Here is an 18,879-nt window from a genome sequence, read left to right as displayed (position 1 = left end):
TCACATGTCTGCATTATGATTGACAGCCCTACTTCCTTCTCACAGTAGCCCCTGGGAGGGGGAGAGTGGGAAACAGCAGTGTCTAGCTGGCGTTCATAATCTGGGTTCCATCCTTTGTTCTTGAGCATTGTGAGTTTTACATTCCTCTAAGAGGGTGACTATACCCGCTTTGTTTTGTTCTTGGAACCCCTTGAAATTTTCCTTTTATGGAGAGTGTTGTCACTTGGGAGGTCCCCATAAGAAGTGCATTTCCACAAGCATGAGCACCTGCTGCCCTTGGAGCCACAGATCACTAGTAAAAAGTGAAGCAGGGCAGTCTTTGAAGGTTGAGGTGGGGTTGCTGCTCACGAAGGAGAATGCCTCAGAAGATTCTGATGGATGTACCACTGGGTGGTGGCGATAATGCTTTGTAAATTGATTTCAGGCTTGCCTTGGTCTGGTGATAGAAGCTCAAGCTGGCACCATCAAAGCAATGTGTCATAAACAAATCAGAGCTGTGGATGTTTAGGATATGTGAACTACTTTTTATAAGTGGATAGTGTTCTGTTCTTGACACTGAAGTAATTACTCTGCCGGGGATTACACTAGGCTCTGTAAATACCTGAGCCAGGCACAGAACTGTGATGCTGGTGGAAGTGATACCACTGTACAGATGAGGAAGTAGGTTCAGCTTCTGAGTAACATTCCTAGAGTTACTATTAACCAAAATAACAGCCTCAGAAAGCAAGCAAGAGTTTATTTGTTAGAGTTACTAGGAAGATAGAGCATATAAAACGTGCTGCTTGAGGAGTTCTCAATGTAGGTGGAGTATTAAAAAGTATCCACCAGGGACCGGCCCCGTGGCCAAGCAGTTAAGTTTGCACGCTCTGCTTCGGCAGCCCAGGGTTTCGCCGGTTGGAATCCCAGGCATGGATGTGGCACCACTCATCAGGCCATGCTGAGGTGGCGTCCCCCATAGCATGACCAGAGGCATTCACAACTAGAATATACAACAGTGTACGGGGAGGCTTTGGGGAGGAGAAGGAAAAAAGATTGGCAAACAGGTGTTAGCTCAGGTGCCAATCTTAAAAAAGTACACACTAAGGGCCAGCCCGCTGGCATAATGGCTAAGTTCATCCGCTCTGCTTTGGTGGCCCAGAATTTGCAGGTTTGGATCCAGGGCACAGACCCAGCACCACTCGTTAGGGCACAGACCCAGCACCACTCGTTAAGCCACAGTGTGGCAGCGTCCCACATAAAATAGAGGAAGGCTGGCACAGATGTTAACTCATTGACAATCTTCCTCAAGCAAAAAGAGGAAGACTGACAACAGATATTAGCTCAGGGCCAATCTTCCTCACCAAAAAAAGCACATGTTAAAATGGTGTGGCAAGTGCCAAGGGGTTTCAAGTTTGGATCAGTGCTTACCAAGCTGCCTCTTGCAGACCCATACGGCAATCCAGGAGGCTTAGCTGGAGCAAGTGAGTAGGTGGAATTTACGTTCAGGCTCCTTCTCTGAGAACATTTCGCACCAACTTCCACACGCTTCATTTCTTTGATCTAGCTCCCACTTTTATCTGTCCTGCTCAGGGCCATTAAGTTGATTGCTGGAAACAATCCTGCACTCAAAAACCTTCACTAGCATCCTGCCTACAATCCACGCTCAGCCGTCTCAAGGCCCTGCCAAACCTTCTCAGCCCTGTCTAATTTCCTGCTGCTCACCAAGTAAGACCAGCAGCTATTTTAGGGGCTTAATTATCTGCCAGCGCCCATTCTCATAATCTTCACAACCACTAGGTAGACCTCCCAGCTTTACTTTTGCTTAGGTGTTTTGCATAGTCTTGTCTGGTTTCACTGTTCATTAAACCAGTGCTTACTGAGGGCATCCTGTATGCCAGACGCTGGAGAAAGTGCTGAGGTCACTCGTGTGAGTAAGATTTCTACTCTGATGGAACTCTGCTGATGCTGATACAGGCTATGAAGAAAACAGATAGATGGCATTACTTAGTGGGTACTCTGAGAGCTCAGGGAAGGTTTTTCTAGAGAGGTCTCCGCAGTGATTTTTAATGAAAAGAAGCTCCAGGCATGCAAAGCTGGCATAGAGTTTCCACACTAGGTAGGGCTGCCTTCCCATGCGAACACTCAGCCCCAGCTCACTGGACTACTTACTGCCCCTGGAAGGTTCCTGTACTTCCCTCATAAGTGCATATATTCTGCCCATGTACACTTCGTGCGGGGTCCACAGTCTGTCTCTGGGATGCCAGCCTCGGTCATCCAGTTCACTTGAATGGCAGTTCAGGATCACCCTCCTGCCACTCCGTGTCCCCTCCGTTTCAGCCACACCATTGCTGCGCATTAGCAATGGATTTATGTTTGTGTCTTTACACTGGCCTATCATAGGCCACTTTGTTTACAATATTACCAAGCACACAAAACATGATTCATGAATGAATAAAAAATGTTTGGAAAGACCTCATAATTTGGAGTGAAAATGCGGGGTTTTAATTCCAGGCTCCACTTGCCCGTGTTATCTTAAACAAATCACCCCTAAACTCCATTTAGCCAGTGGCTACCGAACGTTGGAAACAAACTCGTTGCCTACCTCTCCTGGTTGGTGGAAGATCAAGTCAGTTATGTATATTAATTAGTAAGCAATACACTGAACCACTGGAGCAAACGCTTGTTCTCGCTGGTTTACCTGTCCTGTCTTCACCAACCTGGTTTCCAGTCCCCAAAAACCTGGGTAGCCAACAAGCCTTTGGCTCCATTAATGGTGAAGTGTAAAGCCGGGATTATCTCCAAAGATCATCTGCTCCCGTGCCTCACTGACACGTGGAGAAGCACAGCTTTAAAACCAAAGCCCCGCGCCCCACAACGGTCCCGGCCTCGGCCCCGGCCCCGCCACCAGCCGCCGGCGCGCGCCTGCCGCTGGGGCGGACTCGGCACGTGGCGCTCTCCCGCGCCCGGGCGCCCACAGCCCGCCCAGCCGTCCCGGCATGCCGCGCGCCGCACACGTGACCCCGCCCCCTGCCATTGGCCGGACGGGAGGGGCGGGCCGCCGCTGTGGCGCGAGCCGGCCGAGCGCGGCCTCACTCGGCTTCACTCGGCTGCGGGCTGCCTTCGGAGCTGCTGGGAGGTTCGGGCTCCGTGCGGGGGGGCGGGCCGGCGGGCCGGGGGGCGGGCGCTGCGGCCGTGGGCGCCGCGCACGCGCGGGGAGCAGCCTCGGAGAGCGCGCACGGGCGGGGGGCGGCCCCGTGCGTCGCGGCAGATGTGCTGGGGCATCCCTGTCACGTGACCGCAGAGGCCAGCGCCCAGGCGCCTACCTGGCGGGGGGCGGAGCCCGTGCAAGCCACACCTCCTCCAGGCTAGGGCGGGGGGGTGGGGGGGCGTGACCAAAGAGACAGGCCCCTCGAGGGTGTAGGCAGGGCGTTGGAGAGGTGTTAGGGGAAAATTGGGGGAGTGCCCACCCTCTTACTACCATGGTAAATAGAAGGGGCCTGGCGCCCGTGGGAACCGAGGCCCTGAGGAGATGGAGGGGTTCAGGATTCCTGGGGGGAGCCCCAGATCCGAGCTTGAAACGATGGAGTCGGGGCCAATGAGCCGAGAGGGCTTTGGGTCCTGGTCCTGGCTTTGCCCCAAATAGCAGTGAGCGCTCAAGCAAGCCCCTGCCTCTTTCTGGGCCCCGTTCGTCACGCATCCCCCCGGGCGTCGAGGGGCCCTCCGTGGTCCGAGCCCTCACCCCTGTGGTCTGCCGCAGGATGGGCCTCTCCGCCGCAGCCCCGCTGTGGGGCCCCCCGGGGCTGCTCCTGACCATCGCCCTGCACCCGGCTCTCTCCCTGCGCCCCGCCAAGGCCTCGGCGCCGCCGCACCGGGACTACTGCGTCCTGGGCGCCGGGCCCGCGGGCCTGCAGATGGCCTACTTCCTGCAGCGGGCCGGGAGGGACTACGCGGTGTTCGAACGCGCCCCGGAGCCCGGCAGCTTCTTCACGCGCTACCCCCGGCACCGCAAGCTCATCAGCATCAACAAGCGGTACACGGGCAAGGTCAACGCCGAGTTCAACCTCCGCCACGACTGGAACTCTCTGCTCAGCCACGACCCGCGGCTGCTCTTCAGACACTACTCCCGCGCCTACTTCCCCGACGCCGGGGACATGGTGCGCTACCTGCGCGACTTCGCAGACAGGCTGCGGCTCCACGTGCTGTACAACACAACCATTGCCCACGTCACTCTGGACAAGGATCCGCGGGCCTGGAATGGCCATTACTTCATCCTGACCGACCAGAAAGGCCAGGCATACCGGTGCAGGTAAGGGACCGGGTCGCAGAGAGGAACTGACACCCATGGTTGGCTGGTAGGTGTGGGAGGAATGGGAGAATAGGGGCATTTCTGCCACTCCCTGCTCCTACTGAAATTCACTGCTAAGAGGTTCAGCTCAGCCATCATTTGCCAAATATGTTGTGAAAAACAAATTGTGATCTAATATGTTTGGAAAATACTAACCAATTCTTTCCTCCATAATTTGTCTTTAATATCTGCAAATTCACAGTGACACTCCACCATTGAGTTTTCAGCACTGTCTAAGCTTATGTACCCACAAAACCCTTTTCACGGGGTATCTCCTAAACTAGTGTTCCCCAAAATACTTTCTGGGAAGTGCTGGGTCAAATGTCCAGCATTCGACGGGCTCAGCAGGATGTCAGAACTGAACAGGCATGGAGGCCCAGCAGACACTGCCTCCAGCATTCAGTTTTAGCTTGCTTTGGCTTGGGAGAAAGTTTAATATCCTGTAGACAAGCCAAACTCAGACTCACATGCTCAGCAGCATTCATTCAAGCCTCACAAGGACCCCGTGGGGGAGGCTCCCTGATCCCCATTTTACGGATGAAGAATTGAGACCCAGAGCGGTTGAGGAACTGGTGCTGTCATGGTAGAGGTGCAATCTGAACTCATCTTCCTGCCCCAAAGCCTGTGTTCTTTCCGCAGCACTGGTCCGCCTCTCCCTTCGGGGCCATGAGCCTAGCACCTGGCTCCAGGCAGGTGTTCACGCAGCGTTCATCTTCTCATGCCCTTTGCCAGAGGCCCAGTCTTGCTCCTGGCTTGTTACAGCCCAGGGAAAGAGGGTTGTGCCCATTTGGACCCCCGCATTTTAGGGAGCCATGCTCAGCATGGGGGGGTCAGATATGAGCAGAGTGGACAAAGGTCAGAAAACAGGGAGCACTAGGGGCTGCACGTGCCCCTCCTCCAGGCCACCCGGTTCTGGTTTTGAAACCAGCCTGTGATCAAACCATTCTGCAGGCCGGCAGGGCCCAGCTCCCCGGCTGCCCACCACTGCAATCCCCACCGAGATGGAGAGCGGGACTTTGGAGTCGGGCTGCTCCGTGGTCAGATGCTGGCTCTGCCGTCCTAGAGCTTCGGAGGCCGTGGGCCCGCAAGGCCTGTGTCTCACCTGGAAAGCAGGCTCGGGGTTGCTCTGAGCAGGAGGGAGATGCATCGAACACTTAGTACCAGGCCTGGTACAGAAGTACTGCCCTGCGGATGCTGCATCTGCCAGCCACGTCAGAGAGGGGAAGCGGAACACCCAGTTTCATTTTCATCACTGGGGGTGACACTTGGTCTGACTGCTGTGTTCAGAATTAGGGGAATTATTCCATTTCTCGTGGTGTCTCCCTCTCCTCAGAGAGTAAAATTCATCCTCATGTCTAGGATACTCCCAGGAAGGCGTAAAGAAAACTATACCCACTGGAGCGAGCTCAGCCAGGGGCTCGGCCAGGTCTCTCCAAGACACTGGGGTAGGTCAGGGGACGGATGAACGAAGGAAGGAAGGAAGGAAGATCCTGTTTTCTTTTAGGAGCCAGCAGTCTGGGTGAGGCAGGCAAGCCAGGCGGGCAGGTCCAAAGAATGATATTCCCCCAGTGGTCTTAGAGCTCGGAGCCTAAGCCATCTTCCCTCTGTCCCCCACCTGCAGTGTCCTTCTTGTAGCCACCGGGTTGTCAGTCCCCAACCAAGTCGACTTCCCTGGCTCCGAATATGCGGAGGGTTACGAGTCTGTGTCCGTGGACCCCATGGACTTTGTGGGTCAGAATGTGCTGATCCTGGGCCGTGGGAACTCGGCCTTTGAGACAGCAGAGAACATCTTTGACGTCACCAACTTTATCCACATGCTGAGCCGCTCCCGGGTCCGGCTCTCCTGGGCCACTCACTACGTTGGAGACCTCAGGTATGCTACACAGCTGCTTGTGTGTTCTGTACTACCAGCCCCCTCGAAAGCCTTTCCCGACCCCCACTGGACCAGCCATCCCTTCGTCCGAGTCTCCTTGCACCCTGTACAGACTCCTTTCTCTCCCCTGGCATTTCCCTTGGCCCCCAGGGCCATCAACAACGGCCTGCTGGACACCTATCAACTGAAGTCCCTGGACGGGTTGCTCGAGTCCGACCTGACCAATCTGGCCCTCGTGAAGGACCGTGAGGGCAGGTTCCACGTCACCCTGAAATATCTCCTGGAGGAAACCAACCAGACTGCCGACGCCATCACCCTCCCCCAGGATGACAATGACAACTTCGCCATGCGCGATGCCTACGACCGGGTCATCCGCTGCCTGGGCTGGAACTTCGACTTCTCCATTTTCAACAAGTGAGTCCCAACGCGGGAGGAACTGGGTCCCTTAGCAAACCCCTTCTGACGCCTCCCTGGGGGAACAGAGTCGCCGGTCCAGCAGGGCCAGCGACAGGGCTTTCTGCACTGCCCCCTCAGAACAGGTGTGGCTGCTGCCTGGTTTCCCACCCAGGACATGAGCTCTCTGTCCGCTGGGGGCCCCAAGTGGCCCTGTGGCCCTCCGTCCTAGAGGAGCAGCAGCGGCAGGTCCCCTCTGCATGGCGGTCCTGCAGCACAGATGGGAGAGCGAGCTCAGACAGCATAAGGAGGTGCATTTGCTGAAGGGCAGTGTAGCATAGTGGCTAAGAGTATGGGCTCCGGGTGAGTGACTTCACCACACTGCACCCCAGTTCCTTCATCACTAAAGTGGGGATCAGAGTTTCTTTCTCATAGGGCTGTCGTGAAGACTGTATAGGAACGTGCTTGGCAGATACTATATGCTCAATAAAACGTTAGCTGCTAAAATTATTTACACTTGTACTTTGAGAACTGCTTTGTGGATCCTCGTCTTTAGACTTGCGGCCCCAGTAGAGAATCCCTCCAGCCTCTCGCTTTCCTTCTGGCCAAGGCACGGGCAGACAAAGAGAAACTGGAGGCCCGTCCCGGCCCCTCCTTTCCCATCAGGTCCGACAGAGCTCAGTCTTAGCCCAGAGCCCAGCCTCGAGGCAGGCTTGAATCCTGGCTCTGTCCCTGGCCCACCACATCTTCCACCTGAGCCTCAGTTCCTCCATCTGTTAGATGGAGATGATCACCCCGCCTCCCAGGGCCGTGGGCGTGGTTTAAATGCGAAAAGGGCTATAAGCACTTAACCCAGTGCCAGGCCTGTAATCAGTGTTTCATACACAGCAGCAATTTGTATTAACAACCCTTTCCACTCATAGGTCCCTCAGACTCTCTTCTGGGGGTGAGTTCAGCAAGAAGTACCCGCTGGTCAAAGCCAGCTATGAGTCCAAAGGAAGCCGGGGTCTCTTTGTCCTGGGCACCGCCAGCCACTCTGTGGATTACCGCAAATCTGCTGGGGGCTTCATCCATGGATTCCGGTACACAGGTGAGCCCGGCCGAGAGGGCCACTGAGCCCCAGACAGAGCAAGCACCCAGAGCCTGTAAACGCACTCCTGATTTCCAGCAGCATTAAAGGGAATTGCTTATCAGTAATCGATTGTCATAAATCCTTGTCTGGGCCAGATGGCAACAGGTTTTCACGGTCTGAGGATATATCTAGAAAAGTATCAGATAAGGTGTAAAAGGACGCACACCTCGGGGTGGCGGGTTCTATGCTTCAGTCCTGTGTGAGTGAAGCACCATGCGTTGGCAAGAACTCGGAGCTTGCGCAGTGCTAACCTGAGGTCCTCCCCAGTGGGCGGCTTAGAGGGGAGGCTTCACAACCCCTGCAAGCCTCTGTGGGACGTCCCTGACATCAGAGATGTAGACGAGGTGAACTCTCCACCCTCGGGGGGCGTGGTGAGGACTAAAGAAAACAGTACCCGGGGACCGCGCAGCTGGGAAGCATCACACACATGTACACACACACACACACACACACATACATACACAGACTCCTTGGGTACGAACAAATTTCAATAAAAGTTGCAATTGGATTATATCAGTTCTTTTTTCAAAACGCTAGCTACTGAGCTTATAAATTTCCTGCACTCTGGGTAGCTCATTGGGTTGTTGGATGGGTGCTTGACTGCAGTCACAGGGAGTCTGATAGACACAGGACTGTGAGAAGCGGCGAGGTTTCAGCGGAAGGCTCTGTATCTGGTTTTGCCATCCCACACGTGGGGTGATAGCGGTGGGACTTCCGTATGCAGATGGCCCAAAGCAGGGGTGGGCCAACTGGCCTGGGGACCAAACCCAGCCCCACCCATTCATTTAGCCATCCTCTATGGCTGCCTTCACACCAGAGGCAGAACTGAGTGGTGCGACAGAGACTGTGTGGTCTGCAAAGCCAAAAATATTGCCCATCTGGCCCTTTAAAGAAAATATTTGCTGACCCTGCTCTAAAGGCATCTTGGAGCCAAGCATCCAGGTGTGTGTTGAGTTCAGAGAAGTTGATGAGGACTGGACATCCCTCCTGGTGATGGAAGGTAAGATCTTCAGTGCGGCGTGCTGTGTCTTCCCTCTGCCCGTTTCAGTGCGCGCTGTTCACCGGCTACTGGAGCATCGCCACCACGGTGTCCCCTGGCCCTCCACTGAGCACCCTATCACACAGCTGACCAGCTCCATCGTCCGGCGTGTGAACGAGGCTTCTGGGCTCTACCAGATGTTTACTGTGCTGGCCGATGTCGTCCTGCTGAAGGAGTGAGTAGCCCCTGCCCCCCGGCTCTCCCCTCCGCCCTGCCTCACCGCTCACCCTGCCAGAGCGCTTCCCTTCCTGTGCCAGGTGAGGAATAGCCCAGTGGTTCCTTGCTGAGGTGGAGCCTGCATGGGGCCGGGGTATCTATTCTGGGGAAAAGTCAGTGAAAGCAACACGACAAGCTCTACAAACAGACAGACAGACGTGGGTGTGAATCTGTACCTGTGTAACTTAGGGCAAGTTGCTTAGCCTCTCTGAGCCTTTCTCTCATCTGCAAAATAGAGGTAATAACACCTACCTGGCAAGACTGTGGGAAGGAAAGCATTTGGCACCACACAGATAAGTAGTAAACTGCAAGGAGGAGAGGTACCACCGTGTAGGTATAAGAGTGACCTCGGGCCAGGACCAGGTTGGCTCCTTCTCGATCAAGTGATAATCAGCAGATCACAGAGGACACTTCCTGAGAGGGAAATGGTGCAGAGCAGTGGGGAGAAGGGCTGGGGGGTAGGGAGGAGGGCCTCAAAGGACAAGTGGCCAGTGAGGAGCAGAGGAAGAACCCTCAGTCAGAGGGAACAGCCTGGTCCGAGCCAGGGGAGCAGCACCCCCTGCTCGAGGCATGCAGGAGATCCAGCAGTGCTCAGCTGTAAATCCTGTCAGGTCTACCTTCAGATTATGCCTAGAATCTGACCGCCTCTCACCAGCTCCGCCGCTGCCACCCCACTCCGGACCACCAGCGTCTCTCCCTGCACCAATGCAGCAGCCTCCCACCTTTGCCCCCGTGGTCTGCTGTCAACACGGTGGCAGGAGTAGTCCTTTTAAAACTTGAGTCGCACGGATTCATCTCTGCTCAGTACTCTCCAGGGGCCAGTCAGAGGAACCCCAGAGTTCCCATCCTGGCACACGCAAGCCCTCTTTGACCTGCCCCTGAGGACCCCCCGACCCCTTCTCTTGCCCCTCCCCCTCGACTCCCCTCCAGCCACACTGGCCTTCTTCCTGTCCTTTGCGGACACCGAGGCATTCACTCCCTCCTGGGGCTTTTCCATTACGTTCTCGCAGCTGGCTCACCCTTTCCCCGGGTAGCCGTTTCAGGTTGTGCCAGGTTTTCTGCAGTCTACCCCGTGTGTAAGTCAGGCCTCAGCTGTCACGTGATATGAAAGCGCGCTGCATGGGGCTGCTCAGAGTCTGCACGCTGTTTGATTGTCACTTGGTTGGAGGGAAACACACACACGTGCACGCGCACACACAGGCACACGCTTGTCAGCTCTGCCGAAGCAGAGGGTCTGGCGTTGCCCCCACCTGCACACATGGCCGTTATCCCCAGGGGTGCCACAGCGTTTGAGTACCTGGAGGAGTTCCCCATGCAGATGCTGGCCCAGCTGGAGACGATCACGGGACGGAGCGCCAAGCACGGGCTCTTCGTCATCAACATGGAATATGGCCGAAATTTCTCTGGACCCGACAAGGATGTCTTCTTCTATGACCGGTCTGTGGGGCACATAGAAGACGCCTGGCAGTCTAACTTCCTCCACCCCGTCATCTACTACTACAGGCACCTCCCCACCGGTGAGCTGGCTCCCTGCCGTCCCCCGCGCATGTGCTTTCTTGAGGTGGGCTCTCCCCGGACCCCACTGTCTGTCGAGTTGTCACTGTTAACCCCTCATGCAGCACTCTCAGCTGACGGACAAGGACCCCTGGGGGATCTGCCCAGAGACCAAATGGGGCAGGAGGTCCAAGAATGATAAATGGTATTTTCAGATTCTGGTGCATACGGTGACCCAGGCAGGCCACACAGGGAGCGTTGTAATCTCCTCCTCCAGGCACCATATAGTAAGAGGGCCACTGTCATGCTGTAGCGTCTCCAAAGGAGGCTGACCATGGAGCGGGGAGGGAGGACCTGGAGACTGACTGTTAGAAGGAACTGGAACTGGTTAACCCAGGAGCGTGACAGTAAAGAGTACAGAAAAGCTGGACAGGGCTCCCAGCTGTCCTTTCCTCACTGTGTGACCCTGGACCATTACCTAACCTCTAGCCTCAGCTTCCTCATCTGTAAAATGGGGATAACAACAGTGCCTTCCTTGTAGGATTGTAGGAGCATAAATGAGATAACACAGGATGCCAGCACGGGGCCTGGCACAGAATAGCTACCGCAGAGGAACTGCCTGGAGAGCATGACTCCTGCTGCAGAATTTGCAGGGCTGTCACTGGGACGAGGAGGATCTAGAAAAAGGCAGAGGTGCTGTCAACAGGAGTGACAGGAATGCAGGTTTATATTCAACATAAGGAACAACTAATAGGGAAAGCTGCCCAACAGTGGGATGGGTTGCCCCTGGAGCCGAGTTCCCCAGTACAGGGATGGTCAAGCCATGGCTTGTGACGGGGATGCCACAAAGGCGGTCCACACCAGGTGGGAAGCTGAATACATGAGTTCTAAGACCCCTTTCGATGCAGGAAGTCTCTCCACAGAAAGGCCACTGTTGAAGCAGCCAAAGTAGACATTGGTCCACATGAGTCTTAGAAAAATACCAGGTCCAAGTGATTAGTCTCAGTTCTGCCCTCTGATGCCACTAGGGACAAGTCTAGTCTAGTCTTTCCTCCTCATGCCAACCTTCCAGGCATTTGGAGATGGCTGTGGAACGAACTGACCGCGGCCCAGCGCAGGGGTGTATCAGGAAAGCCGAGCTGGAGGGAGGGAGGCATGTAGGATGTCGGGAGCCGTTCGGCTCTGACGCGGCTCGCTCCTCCCCACAGAGCAGGAGGTGAGGTTCCGCCCCGCAGACTGGCCCCTGCCTCGGCCCACAGCCATCCACCACATCGTGGAGGATTTCCTGACAGACTGGACGGCCCCAGTGGGGCACATTCTACCTCTGAGGCGCTTCCTGGAGAACTGCTTAGACACCGATTTGCGAAGCTTCTATGCAGGTAACTTAAGTTCCCAGAAGGACAAAGAGGTTGAAAAAAGACCAGATAGACCCACGCCCTGTGGGGTTTCAGGACTTGCATCTAGAATCCCAAACCCAAGCCTTCCATTTCCTACAATGTGGTAGACTAGCTATTCATAGAAACCCCTCCCAGGACAGCACACCTGACAACGCCGAATAAAATGTCTTTTTTAAAGAACTAGCAGGAAAATAAAAGAACTCTCCAGAGGCCAAATACTAAGAAAGGCACAAACCCATTGCTAGATGAGGAATACCTGCTGATGGTCAGTAGCCTAGAGCCTGGGTAACCTCCTGCACTTAAGTATGGGAAGGTGAGGCTGGAGCAGGTCGGGGGGGCGGGGGGGGGGAGGTGGGGCTGGAGCAGGTTGGGGGGAGGTGGGGCTGGAACAGGTTGTCGGGGGGAAGGTGGGACATCTGCTTAGAGACTTTCAAATACGCTTGGACTTCAGTGGGTAAAGTAGGAAGCAAAAAACACTCCCAAGAGAGAACTGGTGGAGATGCATGCTTTTTGGCTCCGGGTCAAGTGGGAAAATCTCCCCTGAGAATTTCCATCCACTAGGCCTCACTCATGTGAGTTTGGGGCCAAACTTCACACTGTCATGGTGGTGCAAAAATCATAGAAATAAATGCAAATCTTCTGTAAAGAAACATACTTTAAAACTAGGCCTTAAAGAATTCCCACAGATAAAAATTCCAACTAACATGAAGTCTGAAGCAAAAATCACTTAACACTCAAGGACACTAACCTCCATGAGGGAGTGTCAGCAGAAACAACAGACTGGATCAAACCAAAGAGCTGCGGGAATTGGAATGGTGAGGTAGAGGGTCTAATGTCTGTCTGAAATACATGTATCGAAAACATAATTGACTGGGCAATTTTGAGAAAGATCCAAATAAGACTTCTGGAAATGAAAAAATAAATTTGTAATTGGAAACTTAACATAAAGGTATAGTAGCACATTAGACAGAGATGAAGAGAGAACTGGTGAACTGGAAGATGCTTCTGACAGCCAAACTCAACAAGGAACTTGGGGAGAGAAGTCTAATGATGGAGAGAGAGAATTGATTGAAACAAGGCAGATTTTTATCTGTTTTTTTTAACCCGCTGAATGCCTGGGACACCCACTCTTCGCTTTTCAGCAAACATCTGTTGAACACCAGTTGATATCAGGCACTATTCATCTCGAATCAGATTAGAGACAGTCCCTGGCCTACAGGTTAGAGAGGAAGGGTCCTTGTTTCATCCCCACGTGACATCCTCAGTCCACTTTGAAATAAAAATGCATATATTAAGGAGATGGCTTAAAACAATAGTTTAAGTTAATAGTCTAAACATACGTAGATGCTCAAACAGAGGTAATTCATAGAGCAGAGGTCAGCAACTTTGAAGTACCAGCACTCTGCAAACTCAAGCTTGACCATACGCTTACACACGAAATGACATCTTACAGGTCTAGAGACCTCAGCTGCAAGTCACTGCCTGTCTTGAAGGTTTCAGGAGTACAACAGTGATGCCCATGCCCGTTAGGGACCATGCTGCCACCCTGAGTTGTGGCTCCCACCAGTACATCGTCACTGGCCCTCTAGCCTTCTGGCTCCTGCTCCCTAGATACTACTCAACAGGACAAGCCACTAAGCCTTGCTGCCTGGAGCTGGCAAGAGAAGAGTCCTTGTGGCAGAGGGCCAGCTGGCAGAGGGCGGGCTTTCCCTCCGCCCCCTTCACGGATATGCAGCTCCTAGTTCTGGCCCAGATTCTGCTGGGCTTCTCTGCCCCCCGGCCCCTGCAGAAGGGCTGATGTCATCAGAGGTGGTGCTTGCCAAAAGGCCACCTTGCTGCCCCCTCTGCTGTCCTGCCTCCGCATCTGCTGTCTTCCCTGCCAAGAGGATTGTCAAAGCCTTTTCTGCCAGGGGCGCTCCATGCAGTAAGTCAGAAAAAAAAGAGGGGAATAATGTGGTGCAGCACCTTACAGCCTCTTCACAGCATCCTTTGTAATATGCCCAGTTTTCCCCTGATACAAAGGACTCAAGACAGTTTTCTGACCCTCACTCTATCTTCCCATCCTGTCTCTAAATCCCTCAGAAGGCTGAGCCCATATCTGTTCCATCCTTTCTATTTTTTAAATCAAAGTTATTTATGTACTTGGCTAAAAGACTTTTTTCCCACTTCCATTTTCACTCCGCAGAAGGAACTGCTTTTAGCTCTTCCTGTTGTCTCTTCATATTTCTAAGTAATAAGTATCCACACTGTTTCCTGATCCATCAGATCTGACCTAGCACCCACTTTCTGCCGTGGCAGAGGTGAGGGTTTTCCACTTGTACCTTTGTATCCCAAACAGTGCTTTACACACAGTATTTGCAACACAGGTATTGTTGAGGGAATAAATCTCTGCAGGCAGCTCTGAGCTCAAAATGGGACTGACCACTGAGCTTCTGCCCCCACCCCCCCACTGCCACCCGCCCTGGGCCAGCTTCCAGACAGAAGGGCTGCTCCTGAGCGGCTGGCCCCTTGCAGAGCACCATGCTGGGCCTCAATCTCTGGGGGCTGAGTTGTTTCTGTGGTTCTTCCAAACCGTGAGGGCAGCCTCCTATTCTCGCAACCTTAGGGAGGGACGAGATCCATGGCTACTCCGGTCAGACATGAGATACCCAGAAAAATCAGCCCCCAGGCTCAAGGAATGGAGGCCCCCAGGGTGCCTCCCGCACCTCTGCCCACCCCTCAGCGTGGCTCGTTTGTCCCCTTTTGCTTTTGTGTAGAGTCCTGTTTCCTGTTCGCCCTAACGCGCCAGAAGCAGCCGCCCTTTTGCCAGCAGGGGTACCTGAGAATGCAGGGGCTTGTGGGCAACGAGCGCCTTCGTCAGCACGGAGTAGAGAGCGGGCTCCTGCGGGACTATGCTGCTGTGGGCAAGCACCGGAAGGACAGCACCCGGCAGCCTAGAGACCGTGAGCCAACAGGTCGCCCCCGGGCCCCAGAGCCTCCAGCCCAGGCCTTCAACCATGACAAGGAGGAACTCTGATGGCCAGGCCTCTCTCCCACCCACCCCCACAGTCAGCTCTCCTCTTTCTCCACAGCCCCAGGCTCCCACCGACGTATGATTGCCAAAGACCACTCAGATCATTGCAGGGACTGCACCAAAGCCACACAGAGGGCACGTATGGGCTGAAGGGCGGCCATGCGGTGGTCTCCTCCTGTCCTTTGCTCCGTGGGGGCGGAGGAGGCGGGGTCCAGAGAAGGGCCTCCTCTGCCAGGTGGGAGCTGCCTTCCACAGCTGGGCTTGTCTTCACTGAGCTGTCGCTGAGCACCAGGCTGGCCTCAGTTCTGTCCCCATCAAGTACCCAGTAGTTCGTTTTTCTTCTGGTCTGCTCCTCAGATGGGCCTGGATCTCACCCACCCGTGGAGCATTTCACAGGTGAAATCCATCCTCATCTTCATAAGGGTTTGGCAGACACTTCACAACAAAAGCTCTAATATCCTCGACTGTGGAGGACAGGTGGGCCTGTTGCCCCCAGATGAAGACACCAGCTCAGCGAGCTTAGGTGATTCCCAGGGTCCCAGCCAGGAGTCCCTGTCTGGGTAGCGCGAAAGCCTGTTCCACCTCGCCACACTGCCTCTTCCCGCCCCATCTGTTTCAGAACCCTGGGGGGCCAGCCTGGCTTGTTGTCATAGGTCCAGTGGGCTGTCATCAGGCAGAGGTCGGACAGCTCCCTGCAAAGGCATCTTGTCTAAGCAGGTTTCTCTGAGCAGCGGAACTCAGAGCCGCTCTCTCCCCGCCTGCGCTCCCTGGCTGTCTTCAGCCTCTGTGTTCTGCTCTTCCATCCTCCCCCAGCCCCCAGCACCCTGCACGCCGCCTTGCCTCTGGTCTGCCCGATCAAGTTTTGTAAAGCTGTCACCATGCTGTCTTTCAGTGGGGATTCTTTCGGAGGTGACTCCCCCCGCTGCTCTGCCCGCACAGCGCCCAGCTCAGCGCGCGTTCACAAATGCACTTGAATGAGAACGACGATCACTTTAGTTTCCTGTTCCTTAGCTCTTCTGGCTCTTCTTTGTTGTCCTTCCTCCCCAGAAACCTGCTGCCTTCTTACTCTGCCATCAGCATTTTGGTCCCATTTATGAGGAAGCCCTGGGAAAACATTTGTACATAAAACAATCATGAGGATTTTTCCCAGCCCGGGATCATAGGTTTCTCAGGGGCTCTTACTCGTCCTTCATGGATCCACTCAGAATTCAAGGGACATGGGTTTTCTGGATCCACAGCCCTTTTCTGGGAACATCTTCTTCGTCTCTTGGCGAGGTCCCGAACCCCTTACCCACCTCTCCCTCCAGGCATTTGCAGAGTTACCAGCAATGAAACTCCAGCAGCCTTAGCCTGTGGGGTAGGAAGTGTTTGTTTACCCCCTGACAATACTTGGCATAATTTGCACAGGGCTGAAAGTTCTAAATTAAGGGACTCTCCCCAACCCCGGGATGTCAAATTCACCATATTTCATAGAGTACAGGTAAACCAAAATTGGGTTTCATCAGTCCACTCTTCCTTTTCCAAGACCGTTTTAAAAATAAATCTTTTAATTAGGACTGTACCCATAATACCAAATCCTGCTACACACATCTCGCCTACCCAATTCCCAAAGGCTGGCTGAGCCGCTCGTTCCAGTAAAAGTTCGAGGTGCTGTAAAAAATAGTTTACTGACGCCTAAATGTGGCATCTGCTGCTTTTCCTGTCATCTGCCAAATTTTTAATTCCATCAAAATATCAGCCAGCCTTATTTGTGTTTAACGAGACATGATTCCATTCTTGCTCAGCTGACTAGAGATGTCTTCCTTGCTATTCTTTCTGTAAATCAATAGTTGGCTTCCAACAGAGAAGTATTTTCTTTTTTCCTGTGAAGATGGTTGCTGCCTTTGCTGGAGTCCTAGCTAGACCTTGCCCCTTCAAGCAATGCCCCGTCCCCCCGCCTTTTTTGGAAATCCTGGCCCCGAGTGCCTGTTACTTTACACATCCTGGCTCCAGGGGTCCACTGCCTTCCTGCTGTGTCGTATGAATTCACGTTTTCTACTTCATCTTCTCAGTTCCTTCTTTCTCAACTCTGGACAGCCCATGAGCACATATGATCATTTCCAGCTGGACCAAGTTCCTCTTCTGGCCCAGGCCTGACTTCATTAATTCCTCCTTTTTTTAATATTATAACATTGCTGGTTCAAAGTAGGCAAATAGGTGAAGTAATAGGAAGAAGTAGCCCTATTCTAAGTAAGAAGGAGGTGATTTTAAAAAGGAATCGCAAACCAGTGAACGAGATTGTGCAGGACCGTGCAATAAATAATGTTGAACCAACTGGTTAGTAATTTGAAGAAAATAAATCTCATTATAGACCCCTATTTCATACCATAATTCAAAATTAATTCCAGATGAATTTGTCAAAGTCATCTAGAAACTGGAGGTGAAGAGGGGATATTTTAATAAAAGAAAGGACTTGACAAGTTTAGAAGCAACCAGAGTAATTCACCAGAGGTAAAAGTTTAACGTTTCCAGGTATAACCATCTTGCCTGTACCTAAGTAATATGACTATTTGAAAGAAAATGGTAAAAAATAAAAAGCAAAATAGCATGGACAACAGCAGAATACAACGCACATAAATAAATATCTTTATTATATAAAGAACTTATTGAAATAAATGAGAAAAATGAAGAATAGTTAAGTAAACTACAGTATATTCACCCAATGGAATATTATCCAACTCTGAAAAACTGAGAAGTGGTGAAAGACCATGTAATACAAATATATGTGTAATAAAGTTAAGTGAAAAGAAGCAGGATATGAAATTGAAGTTGCAAATACTTGGAACTCTATAAAAATAGAAAACTATATGCAGGGAGAGCTATGGAAAGGAAATATCACAAAATGTCATCGGTGGATGTATTAAGTTTGGGGAGGTCTTTTTTCCCTTTTTCTTCTTCTGTCCAAATTTGTGGTTACACCCTATAGTGAAATAAAATACATCTACTTTTTAAAAATCACCTGTGTTTTTGGAATTTAAAATTGCTGAGGGCATGTGGAGCCTGGGAGCCCTTCCCAGAGGATTACTCTGCCCCTTGGTCTGGGTGGTGCCCATGGTATCGTCCCTCCTCCCCAGGCGGGGAGGCCCTGTGCCAAGTGGCCAGGGAGAAGACAAGCTCAGTCTGGAGAAGTGAGTTCTCAGTGGTGTGTACTCCTTTCCTAGAGTCTTTGAACTGGCTGGGCCCAGCACAACAGACGAGACCTCTGGGAGAATCTTCCCTCCCAAGTGACAGAAAATAAAAGATAAAAATCCTCATTTTTGTGGAGGCGTCATCTCCAACCCACTATAGAGCCCCAAATTCCTTTTACCTGGTAAAAGTGGGGGTGTACGTAGGGTCTGCCTGGAAATTGACTCACCAAGAATGAATTTGTCTGCTAAGCTAATCATCATTTCTGGTCATTTATTGAGTACCTACTGCATGCCCAGAACTGTGCTGTGGTGGTTTTAAAGTTCTGTCCCCAAATTCTTTGATACTTCTCCCCCAAAGAGGTGGAGCTCAATTCCCCTCCTGTTGGGTGGGGGCTGGACCTAGTGATTCACTTAAAGCAAATACTATACAGCAAAAGCAAGATGTCATGTTCAAGGTTAGGTTATAAAAGACTGCGGCCTTCATCTCCTAAGAGACTGGGCTTTTTCCCCCTCTCTCTGCAGTCCCTCACTCTGGGCGAGGCCATCTGTCATGCTGAAAGGACACCCAGTAGAAGGCCCATGCGTTAAGGAACTAAGACCTAGCAACAGCCATGTGAGGGAGCCTGGAAGCAGATCCCACCCCCGTCCAGCCTTCAGATGACTGCAGCCCTGGCCACCGTCCAGACACAGCCTCATGAGAGACCCCGAGCCAGAACCACCCACCTGAGAGCTCCCCAATTCCTGATCCACAGACACTTTGAGATAGTTTCCCGTTTTAAGCTGCTAAGTTTGGGGGGTTATTTGTTATACAGCAATAGATAACTAAATAGC

General features: G+C 52.8%; 1 protein-coding gene across 1 annotated transcript; it reads left to right on the top strand.

Moving 5' to 3' along the window:
* Positions 1–2,978: 2,978 nt before the first annotated feature.
* FOXRED2 (FAD dependent oxidoreductase domain containing 2) lies at positions 2,979–17,878 on the top strand. The gene is made up of 9 exons (XM_001499253.6): positions 2,979–3,115; positions 3,737–4,285; positions 5,946–6,197; positions 6,348–6,611; positions 7,514–7,680; positions 8,771–8,936; positions 10,253–10,494; positions 11,680–11,850; positions 14,625–17,878. The coding sequence occupies exons 2-9, from the start codon at positions 3,738–3,740 to the stop codon at positions 14,882–14,884; spliced, it is 2,070 nt and encodes a 689-aa protein (XP_001499303.3). The 5' UTR covers positions 2,979–3,115; position 3,737; the 3' UTR covers positions 14,885–17,878.
* The last annotated feature ends 1,001 nt before the right edge of the window (positions 17,879–18,879 follow it).

The sequence above is a fragment of the Equus caballus genome, chromosome 28, assembly GCF_041296265.1.
Source record: "Equus caballus isolate H_3958 breed thoroughbred chromosome 28, TB-T2T, whole genome shotgun sequence".
NCBI lineage: Eukaryota > Metazoa > Chordata > Mammalia > Perissodactyla > Equidae > Equus > Equus caballus.
Note: the sequence above shows the minus strand (reverse complement) of the source record. Positions and strands in the feature narration are given on the sequence as shown.